Genomic DNA, 23,405 nt, shown 5'->3' on the forward strand with positions numbered 1-23,405 from the left:
ATGTGTTAACGTGCCTGGAGGGCCCTGTCATCCCCTGTCTAAAATCACCTGCTTTCTTTCTACTGCCAAGACAACAAGAAGAGATTATAATTCAAGGTATTTGTCCAAGATAAAAATCGCTTCTTTGAAGCTGGGTACAGTGATGCATACCTTTAATCCCAGTACTTGGGGGTTGGGGAGGGGGGCAGATATGGGCAGATTTCTGTGTTTGAGGCTAGCCTGGTCAACAAGGTGAGTTCCATGACAGCCAAAGCTACATAGAGAAATGCTGTCTCAACATTTTTTTTCCACTTTTTTTTTTTTTTAAATTTAAAGATTTGTCTTGGGCTGGAGAGATGGCTCAGCAATTAAGAGCACTGACTGCTCTTCCAGTAGTCCTGAGTTCAATACCCAGAGACCACACGGTGGCTCACAGCCATCTGTAAAGGGATCCAACGCCCCCTTCTGGTGTGTCAGACACACCACCAACAGTGTACTCACATAAAATAAAGAAATAAATCTTAAAAAAAGTAAAGGCTTGTCTTATTTTTAAGTGTGTCTATGTGCCTATGCCTGAGTATATGGGTGTATACCATGTGCATGAAGGTGCCCACTGAGTCTAGGAGAGGGTGCCAGATCCCCTGGAACTGGAATTACAGGTGAGCCTCCTGACATGGATACTGGGAACTGAACCTGGGTTTGCTACAAGGACAAGTTCTTGTAACTACTAAGGCATCTCTCAGATCTGGGAAAACTCTGGCTTTCAAACAAACAAACAAACACCTTTGTACTTGCAGCATAGCAATGGCCAACTAGATCAAAACCATTATTTGTAAAAGCCACTTTAGTCAAGCATGGTAGTGCATGCTTTTAATTACTGTATACATGGTGGGTAGAGGGAGAAGGATGAGTGTGGTCAGAGGCAGGGGGACCTCTGTGAGTTCAAGGCCAGCCTGGTCTACATAGTGAGTTTCAGGTCAGCCAGGGATACAGTGAGACCCTGTCTCACTCAATCAGTCAGGCAAGGAAACAATAAACTATGTTAGGCAGCTGTAACGAACACCCACCATCCCAGGGGTCAGGAAGCAGAGGCAGGAGAATAGCTACAAGTTTGACAACAATTTGGTTTACATAACAAGTTCCTGGCCAGGCAGGGCAATTACAAAGACACCACCTTACTCTCCCCACAGAAGTTCTTGTTATCACCTAATAACTGGGAGTCCAGTCATATTATATTATATAAAACTAATGAGAATATAATAACCATAAACCAGGAGGAACTTTACATGTCATTAAAACTAGAAACAACAAATAATGATAAACACATATAAAGAAAAATGCCAAATATATGAGGTACACATATACACTGGTTTGTAATCCCACTTTCAGGGAATTTATTTTGTATCATGTTTTCATTTTAAAATTTGGCTTCTGTGCAAGAAAACCATTCAGACTATGTATGGATGTAGATTCTAGCATATAGTTTCCAAAGACTGGCTGAGACCTCGCTCATATAAAAAACTAAGATGGTTCTATGTAGCTTATGATAAAAACAAGACGGCCAGTGCTTGCCAAGTTATCCATCTGTCAAAACCACAGGCACTCCATTTGTTAACAGCTTCAGGAGCTGTACAAATACTGGCAACAAGAGAACCAGATGAACACTGGGCTATGCAAACCAGACCTTTGTAAACTATGTCAAACTAGAATGTCTTCCAAGCTTGTACAGTTGGGGACTGCTACGTCACTGCCAATTGTCCTGGTCTTCCTTTCCTGAATAGTATCCTAAGTGGCCATGAGTCAAAAAATACTTTTTAAGTATTTCAACAATTGTCATTTTACACCTTTATAATGATAAACTTTATAGCGGTACCACAGTGGGCTGGCTGAGTAGGTCAGTACGTATAGGACTCATGGCCAAGCCTGGAGACCTGAGTTCCATTTCCAGAACTGAGCATTCCAACAAATCCCCCTCTGACCTTCACCCCTGCGCCCCCACCCCACCATGGAAAGGGTACGGAGTCTTTCTCTTATAATTCGTCAGTCAAGAAAACAGTCATGACTGGGCCTGGTGGTAGTTACTTTTACCCAGAAGGCTGAAAAGTTCCAGGCCAGCGTAGGCAACTCAGTGAGACCCTGTCTCACTCAAAATAGACTTTTTTAGAAATAGGGATGGGGTGATTTGGAGACTCGGCCTGAAGAGATGGCTCAATGGTCAAGTGTGTTTGCAGAAAACTGGAGTTTGGTTCCTAGCACTCACACTGGTCAGCTCACACCTGTAGCTCCAGCTCTAGGGGACCTGACAGCATACTCTAGCATCTGTGACTATCTGCTCGTAGAAAAGGGCTGGGGCTGGAACTTGGCAGTAGAATGCTCACCTATGGTACAAGAGGACCTGGGATGGGGAGGGAAATGGGGAAGGGAAGAGTGGTATGCATGTCTCCTTAGAAAATACTTTAGTAGTAGTATTAAACACTTCCAGAGAACCAAGAGGATAGATATGCAGTGTGCTTGAGAAATAAGCAAGGGGAGCCGACAGACACACAATGAGGTCGGACACACAGCAACCAACCAGGACCTTTTAAGTCTGGGTAGAAAAATCCGGATTTTCAGTGTCATGAACAATTATTGTTAGGGATTTAAAGAGAATGATATGACTGGAAAACAAGATCACTTCTCAGATGTTCAGAGGCTGTGCTGGGGAGGGGAGGCAGACAGGAGAGGGTGGGAATGAGGAGCCCAGTGTAGAGGGTGGTGGAGTAGAAGACAATGGGTCAGATGAGGGGCCACCATGAGCACTGGGTCACAGTGTGGATCAATGATGCTGTTTCGTGGTGTGAGTCTCTGTTAGCTGCTATCACCACACCCGTGGCCTTTCCAAAACGTATCACAGTCATTTCGTAAAAGCTTATGGAAGGCTCTCTAGCTAAGTAAGGGAGCAAAGAATGGTAGCAGACTCTTACATTCTCAGAATCTGGGGGAGGGGGATCATGAGTTCAAGGACAGCCTGTGGTTTATACACACAATGGTCAATTATAAGGAGCACAATTAGACAGCATGCTTAAAGCAGTATGAGTTCTTGACAGAGGGTAATTATTTAATAACTTAATGGTAATATCAGCAATACTTCTGGACTTGCAAGAACGTATTACAATGTTAGGTATGAAGATATAGCTTGAAAAGGTGACAAGGACTCTGACTGCAGAAATCATGTGTTTATACCTCACTATATTTCGGTCTAAAAGATGAATTATATGCATCATAAACTATACTAAAGAGTCGTAAAGCTTTAAAAACATACATTTCCATGAAAAGAGTGATGTAGGCTACGAAACACTGGAGGCAGAAGTCTACCTCCCTCATGTCCATCTTGAAATACACTATTAAAATGTAAGGCATCCTATTAATATAGAAAATATGAGATATGCTTTAATTCTAAGCTTTCTGAAACTTATCTTGACAGATTTTCCTAAAAGCTAATGGCTGGGAAATAGCTCAGAGGTAGACTGCTTGCATGTCAAATATACTGCCTTGAGTCCATCCCTGAGCACAGCATAAATTAGACACAGCACCATATGCTATGGATCCCAGCACTCAGAAGGCTGGGGCAGGAGGAGCTCCTGACCATGGACCTCTCTGACTAAATGGTGAGTTCACGGTCATCCTGAACTTCATGAGACTCAGTCTATTCCCACAAAGCACTGATCAGGGTAAGTTACTGAAAGGGCAATAAAATATGTGGCTGGAGACTTTCCGTTTGATAAACTCGGTTGATCACCGTGTGCTAAAGTGAATTACAGAAGCCCCTACCTGTTTGGAAAGCACTTTCATGTGCCCCACGCTTCCTCGACAGTATGCTTCCAGGATGACACCAAACTGTATGGACACAGCAGGAGTGTGTACCTCTGACCTGCAGAAAAGCAACACTGAAAAGGTTTGTAATCAAACACTTCAGAGCGTGAAGAACAAGCACTGACCTCCTTATTCTGCCATGAAATGCTCTCTGATGCCAACCAGGCGAGAGCTGGCCATCCCAGGCACTTACTAGTAAGAGGTCACACCGCAGTTAGGACTCAGAAGTTATGAGATCTTAGTGGTCAATTCTTAAAGAAAACTAATATTCCGACATTTTAAACTGCCTTTTGAAAGGGAAAGGAAATGTAACTTAGGAATTTGGAGAGACTCAGGTGGAAACAAAAATCTCTCTGACTGCACCAATGAGCCAGTCAGCCTAACCACATTTCTGTCCCCCTTTCCCACTGTCATTGAGTGCATAATGGGAGTGGGGCATGAGCCATGGGGGCACATGGAGGTCAGAGGACAAGTGAGGAGAGCTGGGTCTCCTCTTCCACTTCATGTGGACTCAGCTTGGCAGGTTTGCACAGCCAGACCCACTGCTCACTGAAGCATCTTGCCAGCCCCAGTTTTCTTTTCTTTCTCAAACAATGGCATATATGTATTGAAAAAAAAAAACAAGAAATATTTACTTTGTCATTCTCTCTTTAGTAAGGGAAAATCTGCTAAAATTAATACCACAGTATTATAGAGACCATGAGTTCTTTAAAAGCTTAGTCAAAAGGAAAGTTGTTTTTTTTTTCCTGACAAGCAGTTTGAACAGTGAAGTGCAAGGAAAGGTTAGGAAGACTGAACTGACCACACACGTGCCGTCTCTGTGGTCTAGCCCAGCCACTACAAAGCAAACACACACATAAACACGGGCAGGAGAGGTGGCTGGGAGGCTAAGCACTGGCACTGCTCTTCCAGAGGACCTGGGTTCAATTCCCAGCACCCACACGGCAGCTCACAACTGTCTGTAACTCCTGTCCCAGGGGATCTGACATCCTCAAGCCGACATACACACAGTCAAATCACCAATGTACATAAAATAAAAATATTTCTTAAGAAAGAGTGCATGAAGTTGGGAGGGAAAAATGACAGTAGGAGCTGGAAAGGAGTGGCTGGGGTAGATTTGATCAGAGCACACACAGTATAAATATTTAATCAATATTTTAAAACAAAAATTAGTTGTTAGAAAATATTACAATATAACAGTTACTAGCTTTAGTTCAAAATCTAGAAAGTATCATAGAATACTTACCTGAAATACTTTGCCAAACAATGAAAATAGAATTTAGGTATCAAAAGATAAGAGAAGGCACCAAACAGTATAAGTGTCACAGATGGATCAGAAAGCACCTGGAGAAGCTGCTGCTAGTCCACTGGGTGTCTGACAATCACACCGGGTTAGTTATTAGAGAACATCATGGTATCAAATCCCAATAGCAAAGACTTACCTAAGATGCCAAAACAGAAACTGCCCAATCCTCCGATTATCAAGTGCTCTTTCTAATAGGAATCTGGAGAGGGCACAATCGAGAAAAGGCTCATATTTCAAAACTTGCACCAATTGTAAAAGATACTGAGAGAGTTCTTCATCACTGAAAGAAACAAAAGGGAGAGAAACTCAGCCACCTGTAACATGAAAGGACCCTTCCCTACCAACTGTCACATGCCCTGGCTCATGTATGTGGGTCTCCTGGACCAGGCCTGTCATGTGTTTACATTCGCTGTACCACGTGATTATACATATAATCTGCCAGGAGTCCTGCCCACTGCCCCCAAATGGCCACTTTAACATAATTATTTTGTGTGTGTGTGTGTGTGTGTGTGTGTGTGTGTGTGTGTGTGTGTGATGTATGTGGTGTGTGTACCAGTGTTCAGAGGACAATGTGGTGGAGTGACTCTGTCTAGGTAGGTTCCAGGGGTCAATAAGGACATCAGGTTCTGTGACAAAGTTTCTCCATGTCCCCTTATAAAAACCTATAGCTACTAGAAACAACAAATATAAAGTGGGAGGCTACTTCTCCTAGTCATAGGATTCTACATCTCAGACTAATACAGAGGTTACATAGTTCCTTCTGCCTATCAAACTATTCAAAATAGATCTGATTTTAAAAGCAAGGAAAGACCATAGCCAGGATAGGGACAGAAGATCAGTCTGAGCTTGACAACTAGTTAGCCTGGGCTACACGGTGAGTTCAAGGGCAGATCCCATGTGAAAATAAATAAACTTGCCTCCATCATAAAATACCAACCCTTCTTATTTGGGGCAATTAATAGACTCTGGGGAAGGAAAGAGGGGACACAGGCATGGCTGCTCAGTTTAGAAGTGCTGGCCTCCAGGGTTGGCCAAGGGCAGGCGCTTGGAAACCAAGGTTTCAGAACTCGGTCCTGTAGTGAAAGGGGAGAGTGGCCTTCCCACACCTAAGCTGTTCAAGCAGCAGTAAGGGCTGCGCCGCAGAGCCAGCAGAGGGCGCTAAGATCCCACACAAGACCTGGCCACCAGTGCTCACACACATTCCTTGCCCACTCTGGTAACTCCTTGCCCCATGATGGTCCCAGAAAAGAGATACCTCATCTGCCGAAGGCAGCCTACAGCGTATTCCCGGACATACTGGTCTGGATAGTTGAAATCCAGGAGTTCCAGGGCTTCCCTGGGGGGCAGTTTGGGCCAAATCTGCAGGAGCGCCTGAAGCTGTTTAAAATGAAAACTGAGTCAGAAGTTTGGTGGACATAAGTAACTTACCTTTCCCGGCACATGGGAGCAGAGATGAGTCAAAACAAGGAAAAAATTTAACTACTGATGCCTCAAACTCCTGGCAGATGCCGACTAACAAAGGTTGTCTTTGTTTCTGAAACATTCTGTGTACGTTTTAAAGGTTACTCTGTGCCTACCGAAAACAAAGTAAGACACTGCAGGTATCTACAGTGATTAACCACCGCATAATTTAAGAACAAAACAACTATAAATAAGCCAAGTCTCAAGCTAAGTAAAGACATATATACTAAGAAAGTCAGTAACTCATTATAAAACTACAAAGTTTTATGTATGTATGTATGTATGTATGTATGTATGTATGTATGTTTGTTCTAAGGCAGAGTTTCTCTGTGTAGTTGTGGCTGTCCTGGAACTCTGTCTGTACACTAGGTTAGTCTAGAACTCAGAGATGAGCCTGTCTCTGCCTCTCAAGTGTTGAGATTAAAGGTGCACACACCACCAAGCACACACCGTCTGCTTTTAGATGAATGTTTAAAGAAATCTATTACTTTACAGACTTTTTTTAATAACCAGAATAGCTTGAGCTCCTCAGATCAGAAATAAATGTGAGTGGTCCACGAGAACTGAATAGTGCCTACATTCTGTTTATGGTTAATAAATCCTGTGACAAATGCTACCGGACATAAGACGACAAGACTCCCTGGGCAAGAGCTGGAGCTGCATGGGAAGACATAGCTGTGGCCACACCCAGAAGAGGAACTCTGCCATGGCTCTGTGAGATGTGGAGCCCTCCTTCTGTGGGCAGGACACTTTTACAGGGCAGAGTCTCACAGGGACAGACAACTGGGATAACTTGTTCTGACTGAGAGTGGAAAAAGTTTAATTTGTGCCAGTCAAATCAAAGCTCAAGACTTGATAAAAACCTTACTCTCCAGGATTTGCTATCTCTTGTTGGGTTTTTCTTGAGTAGCCTGGGCCACTGACAGCAATTTACTGGGCAAGATCAGTGCTAGAGAGCTAGGTTGATGAGACTACAGCGAGGAAAGGATGTCCCTTCAGCTTCTCCAAAGCAACTGTGCCAGGCATGGTGGCCTTTAAAGCCAGCACTCAGGAAGCAGAGATGGACGGATGTCAGGGAGAGACCAGTGTGGGCTATACAATGAGTTCTAAGCCAGTCATGGCTACGGAGTAAGACCCTGCCTAAAACAACAAAGCCACTTGGGGTTCTATGAGACTGGAGAAGGTACCTGGGGCCTGACTATCGTCCATTTTGATAGATGGTGTCTCCCAAACTACCGTTCCAGTTGTTGTTTTATATTAACTCCTGGGCCTGGTCGCCCCACCACCCAGATGCCAAGATCTCTGAACTTACATAGAATATGTAAAAGTTTAAAACCTCAGAAATAGCTCCTGCAGAGAATTATCCACCAAGTTAGGCATGATGGTGCATATCTGCAATCCCAGCCCTTGAAGGCTGAGACAGGAGGGCTGGACATTTGAGAGAGGCTAAGGTTACACAGAAATAAAACAAAAACATCCAACAAATGGAAATACTTCTGCGGAAAGACATTTTACACAAAAACAAAGAGTCACACACACACACACACACACACTTGTTATTTGGGAGAAAGAAAGTGGAAGGAGAAAAGGAAGAGATGGGAGAGGGAGGGACAAGGAATTTTCTGTCACCTGAGCAACATCTTCAAGTTTATTCCATTTGATTGACAGGAGTAGTTTTGGCAGTGACTGAGGGAAATTTTCTCGGCAGTCTTGCCGTAGAGTCCAAATAAGGTCCATTTCGTTCTCACACAGCTGAGACAGGGGGTCCCGGTCCAAGATTTCTTTCAGTACAGCAAGAAATTTTTTCCCACCACGACTCTTTAAGAAAGTAAAATGGCCATTATGGAATTTAAATGTGCAAACCACAGGCAACCGTTCAGCAAATTTATATACAATGACTTTCTAATTGTGAGCTTTACCAACTGAAATTCTGAACTAGATTCATTAACGTGGCTCCTTTTAAGAAGTCTGCATTGTTCTGTGTTAATAGGTTATAAGTTATGTATAAAATCCAAGTGCAAACACTAGATGGCACTATTGCTTTTAGGTTAAATATACTGTACCATTTAAATAGCTTATAAATTCACTATTATTTGAGTTAAATTTTTTCTTTAACTTGCTCTGTAGATCAGGCTAGTGAGCCTCTGCCTCCCAAGTGCTGGGATTAAAGTCATGGCAGGTGGCAAGCACTTTTATCTCCTGAGCCAACTCACCATCTCCTGATTTCTACCAACCCTCAGCTTCCTACCCCGAGATAGCCCAAACATATAACGAATATGAAGATGTGTAGCATATAATATCAAAAAACAACACACACTATCGCTGGCAGTACATGAGACTACATGTCTGCCTTTTGCCAAAGCCTGTCCCGCCGAAGCTGGCTCTGCCTCTCTAGACCTCTGAAATCGCTCTCTCCTTCCCAAGGCTGGCTGCTGTCCCACGCTCTGCCAGTCACCTTTCCCTCGTGCTCAGTTGTCTTGTCACAAGAAGGGAAACACCAGACAACTTGCACAATCGCTGGGCACAGAACCTCGAATCCTAATTTCACCAACTCTTCTAACAGCCTCCAGCCTACCTCATGTCTTCACGTTCTCCAAGTCCAAAAGGACTGACCATCCATCCCCTCCTTCTGCCTTCCCTCTTCCTCTTTGCTACTTGAAAGAACACAGCCTCCTCAACTAGCTGACACTAAGATAGCATTGGAATTCTGTGGTGTGCTCTAGCAGCTACCGTGGGCCATCTTATGCAGAAATGGGCTCCCCATTCAAGTCATACAAGCCACCAACAGAGCCACATTTAGCCAGCACTGGGATGCGCACATTTATCCACACTCACAGACTGCTTCCTAGTTACATCTCTCACACATTCCTTACAGCAGATGAGGTAAAGGCCCCTCATATCACAGAGCTCTGCAGTGAGGACCAGATGGAGCTTGGTACTTACAGACACATTAGCACTGTCTCCGCTGGCAAGCTCAGCTGCCTTCTCAATGATCTGTTGGAAAAAAGCAACTTACATTTTGTCTTGATATTTGTAAAATTTCTACTGTTAATACCTATGTTTGCACTTAGATTACAAGAGACTGCACATGCTTGGCACTCAAGCTTTTATAAATGGAAACAAAATTAACAAATGAAACAAGACCCTAAATCAGTGTCCCCCAAGGGCTTCAAACAATGGTGTCACTGAGGGGACTGCAGGGCAAGGCGCTCGCTCGCTCACAGACTGCTCCTAGACAAGTTAAGGGTCACTAGGGTGGGGGCTGAAGTGGTGGCATGTGCTCCCGAGAACTCAAATGGTGGTTCACAGTCACCTGTAAATGCAGTTTCAGGGATCTGATGTCACCTTTTGGCCTCCCTGAGAACTGCAGGCATACGGTACACAGATATGTGTGTCGGCAAAAGACTCTACATATAAAATAAAAATAAGCTAAAATATTTTAAAAGGTCCTAAGGGAGAGTCCCACCTACACGGTCCAGCAGCCTAAGCAGGTAGAAGACACACAGAGGCCCACCTGCTGCCAGGCAATGCGGACGGAGAACATCCAGAGAGTAGCCTGCAGCCACATGGCACGGGTGTGCTGTATACACAGAGGCCCACTTGCTATGGAGTGGGCAGAGGAGGGCACCCAGAGGCCCACCAGCCACGTGGCCTGCCCACAGTGGGAGCCACTGCAATGTGCAAGTATGTGGTGGACAAGTGGGAAAGAAAGAAAAAGAAGCACAGCATATGAAGAGAGCTGGAACTGGAGACCTAGGGTAGAAAGGAATAGCCTGTCCTGAGCAGCCAGCCTGGCAACCCAAGGCCGTGGTGAGGTCCCAGCCAGTACTGCCACCTGAGGGCCATGTCCGGGTCTGTGTTGATGTCCATGGCTCATATTACCACTAGAGATGTGCAGATGTCCCTGGTCTGGCAGCCACCCGGGCAGCACAGTGGAACTGGCCCTGGTAACAGGGCCTTGGATGTGAGCATTAGAGTTGACTCTGCCAGCCACTCAATCTGCCACAAGGCAACATGGAAACGAAGGTGGTGTGTGTTTCTCCCATCCCCATCAGCTGGAGTTTGGAGAGCTGGCCCTGAGGTCATGAGTGCAGATGGCCTGGCCCTACTGCTGAGTGGTTTGCAGCAGCACTGAGGAGAGCAGGCCCCGAGCACACCTGGGCAACACAGTGGAGCTGGCACTATTGACATGAGTGCAGGCGAGTCATCTGGAGAGCATGGGAGAGCTCACCCTGTTTCTTGCTGGTTAAGGCACTGGGTGAACTATCCAGGGCAGGGCTAGAGAGTTGGCCCTGGTGATATGGGTAAGGGAGAGCTGGTGAGCGGAGCTGACCACTTAGCTACCATACACACCCAGATCCAGGGCTTTGATTGGCCCATCCCAGCATCTACCTCATTTATGAAGTGCCCAGGCACATCAAGACCAGTCTTGCTGATCCAAAGTTGCAGAACCCCCGTGACACAGGGTAACAATAGGAAGTCCAACAAGAGTCCTGGTGAGTGAGGGCCTGGTATTGATAAAATATCAGAAGCCAGAGGCCTTGAACCAGTCCAATGACTCATTGCAGTGAACATTTACAAGAAAAGATGTGTGAGACACACTGTGACACACTACGGCTTCCAGGATGCTGTCTATGCTTTGTTGGGTTTTTTGTTTGTTTATTTTATTTTCCTTTGGTGGGTAGGGGGAGGTTGTTAGGGCAGAGGGCACATAGACAGGGATGGAAGATGAGCGAGCTAGGGTGCATGCTGTGGAACTCACAAAGAACCAGTAAAAAGGGTTTGGAAAAGTTACAAGTAAGCCTTATTACACTTGACTTTTTATAGTTGTCAGCTATCAAGGGCTAAGGTGCGTCTAAGTCAAGAGGAAAGCATTTGCAAAGTATGTGCGAGGTCCTGAAGGCCCAGAATCTACAGCAAGTCTGAGCCCAGTCTACTGAGGGATGCTGTGAAATGAAAGGAAGGATGGCAGCAAGCGAGTGGAGAGCGGGAGAGCAGGAAAGGAGGGAAATTTAAAAGGCAGAGGCTAAAGCTGCGAGCGGGCGGGCGGCGGCAGCTTGGTGGAGGTGCAGCTCAGTGGGAGAGTGGTTCCTAGCACTTGGCTGATCCCCAGTGCTGCGGGAAAAGTCCAACAGAAGCACTGACGCAGATGGCTCTTGAAGATCGGAACCTGCCAGTGTTGGGGAGACAGGAGAGACTCAGAAGTCCCGGCCTGTGATGGGACTCTGGTAAAAGTGGTCATTCCCAGCCTACTGCACGGGGTGGTTTCTAAGGTCAAGTGAGAGTACTCACTACTATTGAGCTTTGGTCATAAAATCCCCTTGTAAAACAGGAGGTAAAGAGGACAGTGGCAGTACAGAGTGACTCAGGACGTCAGAGGCTTCTCTGCCTTTTACTTCTGTATGACTTATCTGTAGTCATCATAAAACTCTCACTGAGGCAGAAGGACCCATCAAGGCCTGCCAAGCACTTGACACAAGGAAATTTTAAATGGAGGCTAGACAGGCCTGATTCAAAGAAAACAGGGCAGGGCCAGGAATATAGCTCTGCAGTAAGTCCTTGCTCACACTGTACAGCTCTGCAGTGGAGTCCTTGCTCACACTGTACAGCTCTGCAGTGGAGTCCTTGCTCACACTGTACAGCTTTGCAGTGGAGTCTTTGCTCACTCTACAGTCTCAGTGCTCAGGCTGAGGCAGGGAATTAAAAGCTGAAAGACAAGGATTAATGATGACAGAGCAACAGTGAAACTATACATGCAAAGAAATTCAACTTCTCTAAAATTAGATAAATGCAAAGTATTTGTATACTACATTAGAGACATCTAATCTGATCCCCAGTTAACTGTGACCACTGAACACACACCACAGCTGACAACGGTCACCAGAAGACTGCCGTGCAGCACCTGAAGCAGTACGTATAAAAATGGCAAGTTCTTACATAGCAGCTGTTTTAGGAAACACAGTTCTTTCTTTGGTTTTAATTTTCCAGTCAGAATAGTGTTTTAATCTTATTACAAACTGGTGCTTGAACCCAGGGCCTCGCATGTGCTGGGCGCACACTCTGCCGCCGAGCTGCATCCATAGCTCTCTCTCTATATTTTTTATGTTTTTGAAAAAGAACCACTTTATATAGCCCAGGGCAATTTGGAAATCACAATTCTCCTGCTGCAGTATCACCAGTACTAAGGATTATGGATGTGAGGCACCATACTGGACAAAAGAACTTTTGTTTTTCTTTTTCTAGACAGGGTTTCTCTTTGTAGCCCTGGCTGTTCTGAAACTCCATAGACCAGGCTGTCTTTGAACTTAGAAATCCACCTGCCTCTGTCTCCAAAGTGCTGGAATTCAAGGGGTGTGCCACCAATGACTGGCTAAAAGGCATTCTTAAAGACCTTATAATGATAAATTGGTTCTTGGGTGGATACAACTGATAAAGTACAAATGACTAAAGCAGCACTGAACTACATAAATTAATTTTGCATAAGACTCTAGAAACCATCTCTGGGACTCACTGAGTACATAGCTCTGTATTTATGAGTTCTGCTTAGCATGTGTGAGGCTCTAAGGTCCACCGCTCCCCCACTGCTACAACACACACAAGACTCTTATACAAGTCTGTCAGTACTCAGCATGAAAGTGAACTGAGTGTGTAAGTAGATTAATTTAAATAGTATTTAGTACTTTAAATGCAGCCTTTTCTCACTTGGGCCAAGAAATCTCTTGTGCATGTTTGTCCAAAGATTTCTGTATTAAAATCAATACCAGGGGCTGGAGAGATGATGGCTCAGTGGTTAAGAGCACTGACTGCTCTTCTGAGTTCAAATCCCAGCAACCACATGGTGGCTCACAACCATCTGTAATGAGATCTGATGCCCTCTTCTGGTGTGTCTGAAGACAGCTACAGCATACTTACATATAATAAATAAATAAATAAATAAATAAATAAATAAATCTCTTAAAAAATCAATAACCAATCATACCTAGGAGAGGAAGGAATATCATACTTGAAAATCAAAACATTTTAGAGGCTGGAGAGATACAGTGGTTAGGAGCACTCGCCCTTCCAGAGTACCCAGGCTCAGTGGCCAGCAACTACACATCAGCTCGTAACAGTCTGTAAGGATTCCCAGGTTCATCTTTGGACCTCCCTGTACACCAGGCATTCATATTCATAGACAAAAACCTCATACACATAAAATTACAAACACAGTATCATAAGAGAACACTAGGAGAGGGCTGGGGATGCTGTTCTGTGGCTAAGAGAACACTAGGAGAGGGCTGGGGATGCTGTTCCGTGGCTAAGGACGCACCTCCAAGACCTGGGCTCAGCCTCTAGCAGCAGAGGGGAGGGAGAATAGGACACCTCTGCTGTCTTAACATATAAATCGTTACAGTCCTGTTTCAGCCACCACTCAACAGTCTCATTTCAGAACCATGCATGCAGCTTATAAACTAAGGATGTATTCTGAAACAGAAATCCTTGCCCCAGATTCTATGGAGTCACTGCCAGGGATGGTGCCTCACTCCTGGAGTCCTAACTCTTGGAAGGTGGAGGTAAGAAGACTGTCACAGAAGGCTAAGTGTGACCTCCACAGCGAGTTCGAGGCTGTACTGGCTCCAGGTCCTGACAACAGTCATACCTGGCAGGCAGAGTCACCTCTTCTCTCACTGCGTCCATATCTCTGAATGGACATGACATCATTTTATACACCTCACTGCACACTCGTAGCTATGTGCGAATACACCTAAGAGGCTCTTTACCTTAAAGGGAAATCAACCAACTAAATCTCTCTTTACAAACACGGCTCCTGAACGCCAGAGACGCCATGTTTCACTTGGTCAGTGATAAGCACACACCAACTGCCATGGTGCACAGCCTTCCACTGGATCTCACTGCCCATCAACAGTTCTGAAAGAGAGCTAGACACACTGAGGTTGGGTGACCATGCACGCCTAGGAATAATGCAAGGGCTTTGTGCATCGTGGCCCTTTAATTAGCTTACCTTATCGAAGGGGGGATAATAATAAGGCTGCTTCTTATTCTCTGGGAACTTAATATGCAAGGCAGTAGCATTCTCAGCATATGGGTTCGTCTGCACAGTCCCCATGGGATTCAGCATTTCTTCCAGCTCATCTAAAACATGCAAAGAATCTGGCTTTTTATTTGGATAATTAAGAAAATGTTTTTGGAACTGAACTTTAAAAAACAGAAGTCTGGAATTCATGAAAATGTGCTAAAGGTTGTGTCACCTAAGCAAGTTTAGTGAACTGTATCAGTAAGCCTTTAGGCACATGAGAAGGACTTCATTTCTCTTGATCATCAAGAGAACTCTAACTGGAGAACACACACTTTTACTGTTTTCTATCTCTGCTGAGAGCTCATCCACCAGTCAGAGTCAGGACACTCTAAGCGCTAAAGCCTGCTACAAAGAAGGCACTGATGCTTAGAAGGTTTCCTTTAACACCTACAAAATAAAATGTTTAAAACAAGAATACTCTCATTAAAATTGCACATATAATACATATTGTTAATATAGCATATAACTTATATAATTACATAATGTAATATATATACTATATATTATATTTAATATACATATGTATATACACACGAGAATCTCATACCTATAGCAAAATGCTCTTAAGTCAATTTGAGTATAAATAACTGGTAGGCATGGTGGCATACGCTTTTAATCCCAAAATTCTGGATGCAGAGGCAGATGAATCTCTGTGAGTTCAAGGCCAGCCTGACCAAAATAGTGAGTTTCAAGTCAGCCACATAGAGAGATCTTGTCTCAAAACAAAGCAAAACAACATAAAAGAATATATAACCAAGACAGTTTTTGGTTTTTTACTGAAATATGACGATAGTGAGTCAGAGAAACACTGACTGGTGCACCAGTAAGACACTAGCTGCTCGCCAGAACTAAGCACTGCCGTTAAGAATCTTAGCCAGTGTTGGTGGCACACACCTTTAATCCCAGCAGCCGGGTCTCTTGAGTTGGAAGCCAGCCTGGTCTACAGGGTTTTAGGACAGTCAGAGCTACCCAGAGAAACCCTGTATTGGAAATTTAAAAAGCCCAGAAAAAAAAACAAAAAAAAAACAAAAAAAAAAACCCAAATCTTACCAGGAAATGAAGACCAGCTATGCAATGTGACGTCTCCAGACCTCAGCTGTCCTTTGAAGTCAAAAACCATGGTATTTACCCACGCGACAGGATAATGCTGTTGAAAACAGCACTGCATAAATAAACCCAGAATGGACTCCAAGGAATCACAAAACCCGTGCCCCATGTTTCAATGTAAGTACTAGACATTTCTGATGTTCTAGGTAATTTCCAAAAATTTATGCAAATTGAAAACAATATATTAGCCATTTTAGTATCTTCATAACTTTAAAGAACAATTCGACAATCTAATTAATATACCACAATAAAACAGTATGCCCACAAACAGAAATATTTCTGCAACTGAGGGAGAGGTTCTAAATGATTAATATAAGATGGGTGGGTGTACAGTAGATCCTAGCATGGGAGGAGGCAATGCCTCTGTGTACTGCAGGAATTACTTACATTGTTAAGAGAGGGGCACTTTTCACATGTGGTGCCTCACACCTGCACGGCTCGGGCAGCCAAGGAGGAACAACTGCAGTGAGTTTGAGGCCCGCCTGGGCTACACAGCAGGCTATAAAGAACAGCCTGCTCTACAGAATGAGATGTTTGTTTGTTTTTCAAAAAGCAGGGCACATGGCCTTAAAATGTAGCACAGCCAAGTTGCACAGTGAAAGAGCCTGCCTCAAAAACAACACAAGCGGCACTCTGCAGCACAGCTCTGACGAAGGCACTCAAATGGCATGCCGACTTTTTTGGTTTTTTGGTTTTTTTGAAGGATTTAGAGTACTTGTCTAGCAAGCAGGATACTCTCAGTTGGATTCCCAACACTGCATAAAACTGGTGGAGTGGCTCACACCTGCACTGCTAGACCTTGCGAATGAAAGCCGAAGAATTAGGAGTTCAAGGTCATCCTCAGCTAAATAGCCTGCTAAGGCCAGCCTGGGTCACAATCTTTAAATATGCATAAGACAGACAAATAAATGTATGTGTGTTTACATATATATACATTTTTTGAAACCTTTGAGAATTTTATTATCAAGGTAAGAAAACCCAGAAAGGAACCATCCCTTCTATGATGTTTGAGACATTACAATTTATAATTTATAATTTATAATAAGAAGAATATATCGTAATAATCAGAGACTCCTGCTTAAGTTCCCAGATCTTCCTTCCCATCTTCAGGGCTGTTGTAGACCAGGCTGGTTTCAAACTCACTACAAAAGCAAGGATGACAAGACAGGAACATAGAGAGTTCAAGGCCATCCTTGGCCACAATCTATGGGCTAGTCTGGGCTATGAGAGACTCTATCTGATGTGGGGGAGGGCTGAGTGGGGGATGGGGGGCAGGGGGAGAGCATACGAGCAAACATGAGGAAGGAGAGTAAATCATTTGACTAGTAACATGCAATGGAGAGGCCAGGCCTGTGGGTCAGTGGTAACCCAGAGCACACAGGAGGCCCTGGCATTCCACAGCACTGGAAAAACAAATGAAACAAAACCACTGCTGGTTCTAAGACACCTCTGGTGGCACACACTTTTCCTCAGGAGAGAGGCAAGGAGACAGAGCTCTAGTGATTCTCAGGGCAGTCTGAACTGCACAGAAAGACCCTGTCTTTAAAACATGTAATACATGTGTGTGCACGCCTGCCTGCGTGCGTGTGTGTGTTGAGAAGGCCTGATTTTTCACATTAAAGACTCACATCACTATGCTTCTGTGTCTGAAAGTCACATCAGGTGTGCTGAGTGAAGTACAACCTATGAGCTTCCTAAAATTTAGAAAACAAAAATCTTAATTTTCAAATATACGCAGTACCTAGAATTCTGATTAAGGTACTGACCGGTATTTTAAAAATGTCTTTACTTTCCGTGTCCAGTGACTCATATGCACCATGCAGAGGCTAAGGCAGGGGTGTCACAGTGGCTTCAAGGCCAGCCTGAGCTACATGCAGGATGAGTTCTGGGCCACCCTATGGTTTTATGCATCTGTATCATGAAATCTCTTCAAATAGATTTGAGAAAAGAACATAAAATTGACACGAACTCGGAAACTCATTATCTTCTTGAAATTAGTTCTTAGAGTTCAAGTCACACGAAATGATTTAACTTGTTAGTCAATTATCCCAGAGCCTTAAAATTTCCCATTATATAAATAATTTTCTGGTTATTATTTTATTACCACTTTCCCGGCTTTCCTGATGGTTTGATACTTAGAGGGATTAATAGTTTTTGTTGATTTCTTCGTTTTTACTTTATCCAAAACTGCATAAACAGCAAAACATAATCGAGCCATTCTTGGTAAGTCGCAAATATTAATATCAAATTCCAGTTGTTCATTCCAAATATGGTCGTTCTTTCCTGATATCTCTGAGCTTACGACAGTTTTACACAGGAGCTCGGTTCCGTGAAAAAGCCCAGCTCGGACATGAACCTGTGATGGGGGAAGAGAACCATCTTGAGTATTGCATCCTGAGGAACCCACTCAAGGACAATGAGGACACGGCAGAGCCATGCAACAACAACAGTTGGGATAGTCACCTACAGACATCAGAGAGCACTCAATACACAATGCTGAGGTAATCTGCCTTTCCCTTAGTAAGTGGAGCAGCTACAGCAGCCAATACTGGTCAAAACACCAGTGTTCTCCATGGAGGAATGGAACTAGAGAAAAGGGTTAAGGCTAGCCTCAGCTACACAGCAACTTTGAGACCAGGATGGACAATGTGAGACTATCTCAGAAAACCTATCCAAACAAAAGAAAGAATAACTTATGAGTGGGTTATCATCTGCTATCAGGCATCTAAAGACATTCTACCTTATGTACAATCACGCCGAGTATCTAAAGACATTCTACATTATGTACAATCACGCCGAGTATCTAAAGACATTCTACCTTATGTACAATCACGCCGAGTATCTAAAGACATTCTACATTATGTACAATCACGCCGAGTATCTAAAGACATTCTACCTTATGTACAATCACGCCGAGTATCTAAAGACATTCTACCTTATGTACAATCACGCCGAGTATCTAAAGACATTCTACATTATGTACAATCACGCCGAGTATCTAAAGACATTCTACCTTATGTACAATCACGCCGAGTATCTAAAGACATTCTACCTTATGTACAATCACGCCGAGTATCTAAAGACATTCTACATTATGTACAATCACGCCGAGTATCTAAAGACATTCTACCTTATGTACAATCACGCCGAGTATCTAAAGACATTCTACCTTATGTACAATCACGCCGAGTATCTAAAGACATTCTACATTATGTACAAATACGCCGAGTATCTAAAGACATTCTACCTTATGTACAATCACGCCGAGTATCTAAAGACATTCTACCTTATGTACAATCACGCCGAGTATCTAAAGACATTCTACATTATGTACAATCACGCCGAGTATCTAAAGACATTCTACCTTATGTACAAATACGCCGAGTATCTAAAGACATTCTACCTTACGTACACTCACGCCGAGGATCACACACAGGACAATGCAGAGCAAATGAGAAATGTCTAGTAAGATTTACTAGTGCCAGGGATGTAGCTTAGGTGACAGACTACTTGCCTAGCATGCACAGAGCCTCCAGTTTGATTGTCAGCACTGTGTATAAATTAAAATGAACATCTCTGTTTACCCTTTGCTCCTGTATCTTTAGTAGCACCCTGACACGGCATACAAGAACTACTTGCCAGCACAAGAAATGCCACAAGAAATGAAAATGAATTAACTTCATCCAGTCCCTTGTAAAAAGATGTGTGTGCATGCATGTGTGCTCACGTGTGTGCAGCGAGAGGAAGAGGCCTACACTGGGAAGTTTCCTCTTCCTCTTTCACTGTCCATTGTACTTTTAAAGATGAGTTCTCTGGGTAAGCTAGACCTTATTAATTCAGCTTGACTGGCCAGTAGCTCCAGGGATGCACCTCGGAAGAGTGATGCGCTCTCCTCTGAGGAGCCTCTACTCAGTATCTGGGCACTTCTGACTTTCTCTCTCCCAACATTCATGATGAAACTCAAATCCTTAATAAAATCTCCCTGCACTCGGGTGGTGGGGCCAGGTAGGTCTCTGGAGGCCAGCTTGGTATATAAAGTTCCAGGACAGCCAGGACTACAGAAAAACCCTGTCTCAAAAAAAACAAAAAACAAACAACAAAAACAAAAACCAAAAAAACCACAAAGCCGGGCAGTAGTGGCACACGCCTTTAATCCCAGCACTCGGGAGGCAGAGGCAGGTGGATTTCTGAGTTCGAGGCCAGCTTGGTCTATAGAGTGAATTCCAGGACAGCCACGGCTACACAGAGAAACTTTGTCTGGAAAAAAACTAAAAAAACTAAAAAAACAAACAAACAAAAAAACCAAAAAAACCTAAACCAAACCAAAACAAAACTTAAAAAAAAAAATCAAAAAATAGTGAGGAGCAAAAGTAGAAATAAAAACAGCTCTATATGGTGGAGAAGCAGCAGCGGCCAGCAGACCTGCTTAGTGCAGCAAGGCCTCCCAGGAGGAGCCCTGCATGGACACAACGCCCAACAGATAGGTATCAAGCGGGGCAGCACCACAGACTTGAAGACAAGTTCATAGCCCTGTCTATGTAATATGACACATGTTTACTCATTAAATAATCATATATGGGATTTAATTCTTTTTGACAGAGATTGAAGGTATAGCATTTAGTGTAAAGATTATCCTTGTATGATTCCAATGTTGGCTTCTCTGCCCTCATTTCACTTAGGACACCGGCATTGAAATGCTTATGTCAGGAACCTCCTGTCTCAAGTTTGTGTAAGCAGCACTTACCATTTATTCTTGGCCTTGTCAATAAAAAATACAATAAAAAAATCAGCCAATGACTGAGCAAAAGAGAGAATCGAGTGGAACTTCCATCAGCCGGGGAGGGGAAAGAGAGGAGAAAGGTAGATTCAGCCACAAGGAGGGAGAGGGGAGACATCATGGAAATACACCTGAAGCCCAGAAAGCCAGACCAATACTAAAATGCAAGTATCTCGAGGATTTTGCCTGGGAGGTAGCCCAATTAGCCTAGAGGATTAAAATAAATCAATGACTGCCCAGTATTGTGCAGTAAAGCTTCATTAAATAAATCTTGGTCTCTCTGTGTAATTACTGGGGTACTAGCTAAGATAAAGTATTAATTTACTGATTACATTTATAGTAATATTATTTGCTACAGTAGGTTGTCACATATTCCAGGCTGACCATTCAAATGCTGGTCCACCTTGCTCCAACTCCCCAGGCCTCTGCCATGGCTCCTCTGTTCCTTCCCATGAGAAACTCTCTCAGCATCACAAGCTTATCGGCAGGCAGGTCTCCAAACGCAACAAGCCTTCCTTCCATAATCATTGATCTTTTCTACCACACTAAGGATAGCATCAGCATCCATTTAGACACCTTTCACTTTCAATCCACCAAAAATTTATTAGAATGTATCTACAGTAGAATCTTAAATGAAGAATGGAATAACTCAATTACTGTTAAAAGCATATTTGCGCTGTGACCATGTTCTGGAAAAAACATGAATAAAAGTAATTTATAGTTGGATGCCAGGAATATTGGTGACTGTCAACCCCTAAATGACCTTTGATTTTACTTTCGCTATCTTTTAAATATTTCTAAATTAATATTCTAGGAAGCATTTAAAATGGTTAAAGACTTTTAAAACTGAAAACCTTATTTAGGACCAGTGTAATGAATAGTTCAGCAAAGGTAAAGGTGCGCTGATACCATTCCTGACCCCTAAGGCCCATCAGTGGAAGGAGAAAGTCCCATAAGTTGTCTTCTGAAATACAAACATATATGTGCAAACATACAATGGATAGACAGACGGACAGATGGACTGATGGAAGGACAGAAGGATAGATGGATGGATATTTTTAGAGGTAGTTTTTTTTCCTAAGGAACATGTTTGACTTCTGGTCTGCACCTGTGTGCACATACACAAACAAGTGCACATGTACACACACACCCATACACATACATGTACAGACACACAGAGAAAAGCAGACAGACAGACACATGTACAGAATGCAATAAATGAGGTTGAAGGTACAGTCTCTGTACTTGGATGCAAACAACAGAATCAAGAGATGGAAGAATTGAGCCCCAGTCTACTCACCTCAGGAAAACATCTGGAGCTAGACAGAGAGCAGTTAAGAGGACATCTGTTCTTACAGAAGACAGAGTCAAGTTCAGTTCCCAGCACCCATGGTCCTGGAACTCCAGCTCCAATGACCTGACACGTTCTCCTGGCCTCCACAGGCAGCTGCACTCATGTGCATACACCACACACAGTGAATTAAACATAAAATAAATCTGCCAGGTATAATGGCATATATCTTTAATCCCAGAACTTGGTGGGTAGAGGGAGGTAGATCTTTGTGAGTTCAAGGCTAGCCTACCCTACATAGCAAGTTCCAGGCCAACCACAGCTACACAGTGAGATCCTGTGCCAATAAATAAACCAATCTTTAAGAAGACTGTTCCTAAGCCGGGCAGTGGTGGCATATGGTAGATAAATCTACCTTTAATTCCAGCACTTGGGAGGCAGAGGCAGGTGGATTTCTGAGTTCGAGGCCAGCCTGGTCTACAGAGTGAGTTCCAGGACAACCAGAGCTACAGAGAAACCCTGTCTAAAAACAAAACAAAACAAAAAAGAAAAAGAAAAGAAGACTGGTCCATCTTTTTGGAGTTGGGGTGACAGAAAACATGAGGGAGGAAGCTAACAAGCTGTCTAGCTTCTGAATTCCTTGGCTCCAAAATTCCTGGCACTACCTGCTTTCTCTGTCCTGGAAGTCTAGTCACATTTTGATTTTGTCTTCTCCTACATCCTAGTACCTACAAATCACTAATTCTCCCATCTCATGTTTTTATATCTTATTTACTCTGTGTGTGCACAAATGTATGTGTGGGAGCATGCATACAGAATCAGTGGACGCTGACTCTCCTCTCTCATGTGAGTCACAAAGATGGAACTCAGGGAGCCAGGCTTGATAGCAAGTGTGTCGGCCTCATGCCCACCACAGCCTTTAGCCACCTGCTGTGACAGCTCACTCCAACACTTCCTAGGGGAGACTGCAACTTCATGACCTGTTTCCCAGCTAACACATATTTCAGCAGATATTTGCCTCACTTCACCAGAACTCCCCAAGCACCTATCTCCCCTCCTCTCACACTCTGAGACCAATCTAATTACTGTTTGCTCAGTCTAGGGCTGACGGAGCAGTGTCAAGTGAGAAGCTATTAATTAAGCACTGGGGGGGCCACTCTTTATCTCGCCCTCACTCATCAATACTACAGGCCTTTTACTCTCATAAGATGAGCCAGAGTCACAGTCAGTAAGTTACAAATGTTTCCAAAGCCTGTTAAACTATCTTTCTTAGAGAGGTTTTCTGTTACTTGATGGTATCTTGACATGACAGGATACCTTCTGTAATCAATTCAATTTAGAAGTTGTAGCATATTAGATCAATGAGACAGTATCTCATTATTAGTTGAGGTATTTTTTAAAATATTACAATCAAATTTATGTACCTAATATAAAAATCAGGTTTTGATCCTTAACAAGCAGAGACACAGCATTGTTAATAAAAGAATAAAGTCATTTGGGAGTGGTACACTGCAATGGGATAGCAGAGCTTGAAATCTGAAAATCAGATGTTTTC

General features: G+C 43.5%; 1 protein-coding gene across 2 annotated transcripts in view; it reads right to left on the minus strand.

Annotated features, from left to right (window-relative positions):
• Pik3cb (phosphatidylinositol-4,5-bisphosphate 3-kinase catalytic subunit beta) overlaps nt 1-23,405 on the minus strand; it is a 103,836-nt gene that overhangs the window by 17,517 nt on the left and 62,914 nt on the right. For both annotated transcript variants that reach the window (XM_021171807.2, XM_029481349.2), the window contains exons 9-16: nt 17,887-18,138; nt 15,726-15,822; nt 14,601-14,731; nt 9,542-9,592; nt 8,228-8,416; nt 6,393-6,514; nt 5,274-5,417; nt 3,790-3,889 (exon numbers count right to left, since the gene is read on the minus strand). In XM_021171807.2, coding sequence (XP_021027466.1) covers nt 3,790-3,889; nt 5,274-5,417; nt 6,393-6,514; nt 8,228-8,416; nt 9,542-9,592; nt 14,601-14,731; nt 15,726-15,822; nt 17,887-18,138 — 1,086 coding nt within the window. The remainder of the gene's footprint in view (nt 1-3,789; nt 3,890-5,273; nt 5,418-6,392; nt 6,515-8,227; nt 8,417-9,541; nt 9,593-14,600; nt 14,732-15,725; nt 15,823-17,886; nt 18,139-23,405) is intronic.

This window comes from Mus caroli, unplaced genomic scaffold, assembly GCF_978045245.1.
Source record: "Mus caroli unplaced genomic scaffold, Mus_caroli_1 scaffold_11, whole genome shotgun sequence".
NCBI lineage: Eukaryota > Metazoa > Chordata > Mammalia > Rodentia > Muridae > Mus > Mus caroli.